Source organism: Henckelia pumila, chromosome 2 (assembly GCF_033568475.1).
Source record: "Henckelia pumila isolate YLH828 chromosome 2, ASM3356847v2, whole genome shotgun sequence".
Lineage (NCBI taxonomy): Eukaryota > Viridiplantae > Streptophyta > Magnoliopsida > Lamiales > Gesneriaceae > Henckelia > Henckelia pumila.
In genome coordinates, this window is record NC_133121.1 from 136,056,576 (window position 1) to 136,060,916 (window position 4,341).

Consider the following 4,341-nt stretch of genomic DNA (forward strand, 5'->3'; position numbering starts at 1 on the left):
GAGTTTATAAAAATAATAAAATTATTTTTAATAATAAGTTTATAAATTTACGTTTTCCAAACATATTTTTTTAAAAAAATATCACTTTTCTAAAATTTATGCTAGCAAATTCCAATATGTATTTTAATTTTTTTCAAAAACACCAAAATGGAATTTGAATTCCATGAATTACAATTTCAAATTCTATTTTTTAGGTATCCAAGATTATGTCTTGTTATAAATAGCTAATCCTTGCTTAACTTTTTTAAAAAAAGAAGAAATGATCCCCCTTTTTTTTAAAAAAAATTATTCTTTATATAATAGCTTGCTAGTATAATTTCATGCTGATACCGTTCAATTTTAGGATTATGAGTTTATGTTTTAAAGTACTTTTTAACATCACAATTGGATTTAATTCTTTAATTATGTTAAATTTAAGGAAACGAAAGTCATATAGAACATGATAATGGTATAGATAAAATGGCCTATCTTATATGTCAATCTAATTGCTCAATGATTTGTGATGTCAGCTTTCCAATATTAATTATGTTTATGCGTTAAAAACTTAAAATATAGATCATTAGAACCATTATTTGAAAAATATTCTAAAGATAAGAACAACGTTTGCAAATGCTTAAAAAACTGTGATTACACATTTTTTCGGTTTTTTACAAGTCAATCCCTCCTTTATCACATTCCCATGTACCAAATAGATACTAAAAAAAGTAATCAAAACATGTGGTCGCTGGTATTTGGTGGCATGATAGCATAATATTTGTATGTCGGGACACATTTTTCTTTGTTTGACTTTTGAGTAGTAAGTCGTTCGGAAATCAACTATTTTCTCTGGAAGATCGTAAGATGAATTGCATAAAACTATGTCATATATATACATGAAAAAAATAAATGTAACACTTAACATTCGTCGTTTTACCAAAGTATATAACAAATAACAACGGCAACTCTAATTTTTAAGTCATATAACATAGTAAACGTAATATGTCCATCGTTCTCCACAATTAAATTAAATAACATTCTTGAAAAATAAATTAAAATTAATAGTTTTTTGAATATTTTAATAAAGAAATTACGACCGACAGCTATACTTTGCCTGGAGTTGTACATTCAAGAAGTAAATAGATTCCTTTTTTTTTTTTTTTTTTTTTTAAAAAAAAAAAAAAGTAGAAGAAGAAGAGATAGAGATTAATATATTAAATCTTATAATTTTTAGCATACAACATATGGACCAGGTTATATTATGAATAGGTCAAAATGTTAACTTAATTTGCAAGTTAATGGGAATATAGGAAAATTAAATCTCGAGAAAAACACAACTTTGATTCTTTTTTTGTTTCTTTTTTCCTTTTCCTTTCACTTCTTAACTTTTTTAATTCTTTAGTGATACTTTTTAACAGCTTAAAAAAAAAAAGTGAAAGGAAAAATGTTTGACAAAAGCTACCTAGCCCGATCTCTTATCTTGACAATTCTGTAACTAATATCACGCTATCCTTTATGGGAAATAATACGTGTACATATTTGGTTACACACTACACATAAAATTACAAAATTATCTTTACACTTGATTTGAAAAAAATCTTTCCAAAATATATTAATGATATTTATGTAATTTCAAGTGCAACGTGTAACCCAACGTGTAATTCTCTGTGTACATATAGCATCAGTACCCATTCTTTATATATAAAAAAATTCCCCAGTATCGTTAGTTTATTTATTTTTTGTAACATTATAAACCTCGTGACCAATCAATCCAAATTTTTTTATAAGATTTAATTTCCACATTTGTGGGCGATTAGTCAAATGGATTTTGGCATGCATGCATCATTAGGTAACCTGCCCCCGCCAAATACAATTAATTGCACCGTGGAACAATTCAAATTAAACTTTTACCAGTCGATATTATCCATCGAACGACCAGTTAGACAAATTAAACTCATATTATTTAAAATACACTTGAGAAAAATGATTGCATAGCTACAATATTTGAGCTCTATAAATAGCTAGTCCTTATGTGATCATCACATTCACAGATAATCGATTCATCCAATTATATATAGTCACTACTCTTATTTTGATACAAGAACTAAAATGGCTTCCTTTTCTTCATTGAAAATTCTTTTTAATATCAATATAATCTGTTTGTTAGTGATGGTTGCATTCTCAATGGGCGGCGTCTCCGCTCAACTGTCGACTGGTCATTACACATACTCATGCCCGAAGGTGTTCGAGGCGGTGGAGTCGGTGGTTCAGTCCGCCGTTGCAAAGGAACGGCGCATGGGTGCCTCACTCCTCCGCCTCCACTTCCATGATTGCTTTGTCCAAGTACATATACATATATATATTTCATATCATGTTAATTATTTTTTTTATTTTATTCCATATGCATGCCTTAGTGTATATATGTAACTAGTCATAATTTGTACGTACAAGTACATATACTGATATACATGATATTGAATTCCCATAAAATAATGTGAATATATAATATCTCTAGCTATATGTGATTAATAACGTAATGGCATTTGCATTTACTTATATTTTGAATAAGTGAATACTTGAAATGCTTCTACTAATATTGATAGGGGTGCGACGGATCGATACTACTGGATGACACATCTTCTTTCACCGGGGAGAAGACTGCTATTCCTAACAATAATTCGGTAAGGGGTTTCAACGTGATTGATGATATCAAGTCCAAGGTTGAGTCTGTGTGTCCCGGGGTCGTCTCGTGTGCTGATATTCTCGCCATCGCTGCGCGCGATTCTGTCGTACAAGTGAGTTTCCCCTTGATCCCTATTTTGCCAAAAAAACATGTAACTCATGAACTTGACAAAACCAAAAAATAAAAAATAAAAAAAAGTGTTGTTGATGAAAAATTTATACATATATATACATGCAAATGCACTAGCTCACTCATAGATATTTGAGTCATACGAAATATATAGTAGACTTTCATGCATGCATAAATTTATAATAAACTAAATGACAACATGTACTTACAATATGTATATTAATTAATGTTATTAATCGAGCAGCTTGGAGGACCAAATTGGGACGTTAAAGTAGGAAGAAAGGATTCTTTAACAGCAAGCCTTTCAGCTGCGAATAGCGGTGTGATTCCGCCCCCGACTTCTACTGTTTCCAACCTCGTCAATAGGTTCCAAGCTAGGGGTCTCTCGGCTAAGGACATGGTAGTCTTATCGGGTATGTGCAAAACGCATAGATCGATGCATATATATGTATAAAGAAAAATATATAATTAATCCTAGGCTAAATTCTATTAATCTATCATTTTTAATTAGTTAATTGTGATGAATTCAGCTGAACTTTTATGTAGGAGAATATTCTATCCGACCATATATATAGTTATAATAGAATTATACCAAAGGATTTAATTGTACACAAGTTTGATTTTTTTTTTTTATAAGCAGGAGCACACACCATTGGGCAAGCAAGATGTACATCGTTTAGAAACAGGATATACAATGAGACCAACATTGATCCATCTTTTTCACGAACAAGACAAAGCAACTGCCCTAGCCGGAATGGCGTTGGAGACAACAACTTGGCCCCTCTCGACCTTAAAACACCGACGACATTTGACAACAACTACTACAAACATCTTCTTGTGAAGAAGGGACTCTTGCATTCTGACCAAATACTCTACAACGGCGGATCCACGGATTCGCTTGTTGAAACATATAGCAAGAACCCTAAAGCCTTTAGTGACGATTTTGTTGCAGCGATGATAAGAATGGGCGACATAAGCCCTCTAACCGGATCAAACGGCCAGATAAGGAAGAACTGCAGGAGGGTTAATTAGCATTAATCTTGAGAATTGTTTTTGGAACAAGATTAATTACTACAATTAAGAAGTCATTAATTTTCGTGTGTAGGCGGCATTGGAACTTTTGGTTATCGATCTCTTTGCACTTCAATTTCATCATGATGTGGCTTATACTCGAAACGTGCAATATTTAAGTTTTATCGTTGCTGATTGTAAGTTTCTTTGTTTTCATCTTCTGGAATTACTCATGTACTTGTGTTCACTTCATGTAATGCTACGTAGAATCTGAATGAAGCACTTCTTAAATTATTATTATTATTTTTAAAATCTGAATGAAGCACATGCATTCGACATAGTCTATATATACATATATAGGATCCCAAGCAGGGACGGAACTGAGAATTTAGGCTAATTTTTACATGAAAAAATTATGAATAAAAATTATGGAGTAAATTGAATAATTAATTATTTATATTATTTTTTTATAAAGTAAAAAATTTTGAATTAGATATTTTCTGTTCAATATCATAAAATGTTCAATGTTGAATGTTCTATAA

The 4,341-nt window shown here is 30.9% G+C and overlaps 1 protein-coding gene across 1 annotated transcript; it reads left to right on the forward strand.

Annotated features, from left to right (window-relative positions):
* Positions 1-2,047: 2,047 nt before the first annotated feature.
* LOC140882435 (peroxidase 4-like) lies at positions 2,048-3,958 on the forward strand. Its single transcript, XM_073288434.1, has 4 exons — positions 2,048-2,319; positions 2,580-2,771; positions 3,033-3,201; positions 3,429-3,958. The coding sequence occupies exons 1-4, from the start codon at positions 2,086-2,088 to the stop codon at positions 3,818-3,820; spliced, it is 987 nt and encodes a 328-aa protein (XP_073144535.1). The 5' UTR covers positions 2,048-2,085; the 3' UTR covers positions 3,821-3,958.
* The last annotated feature ends 383 nt before the right edge of the window (positions 3,959-4,341 follow it).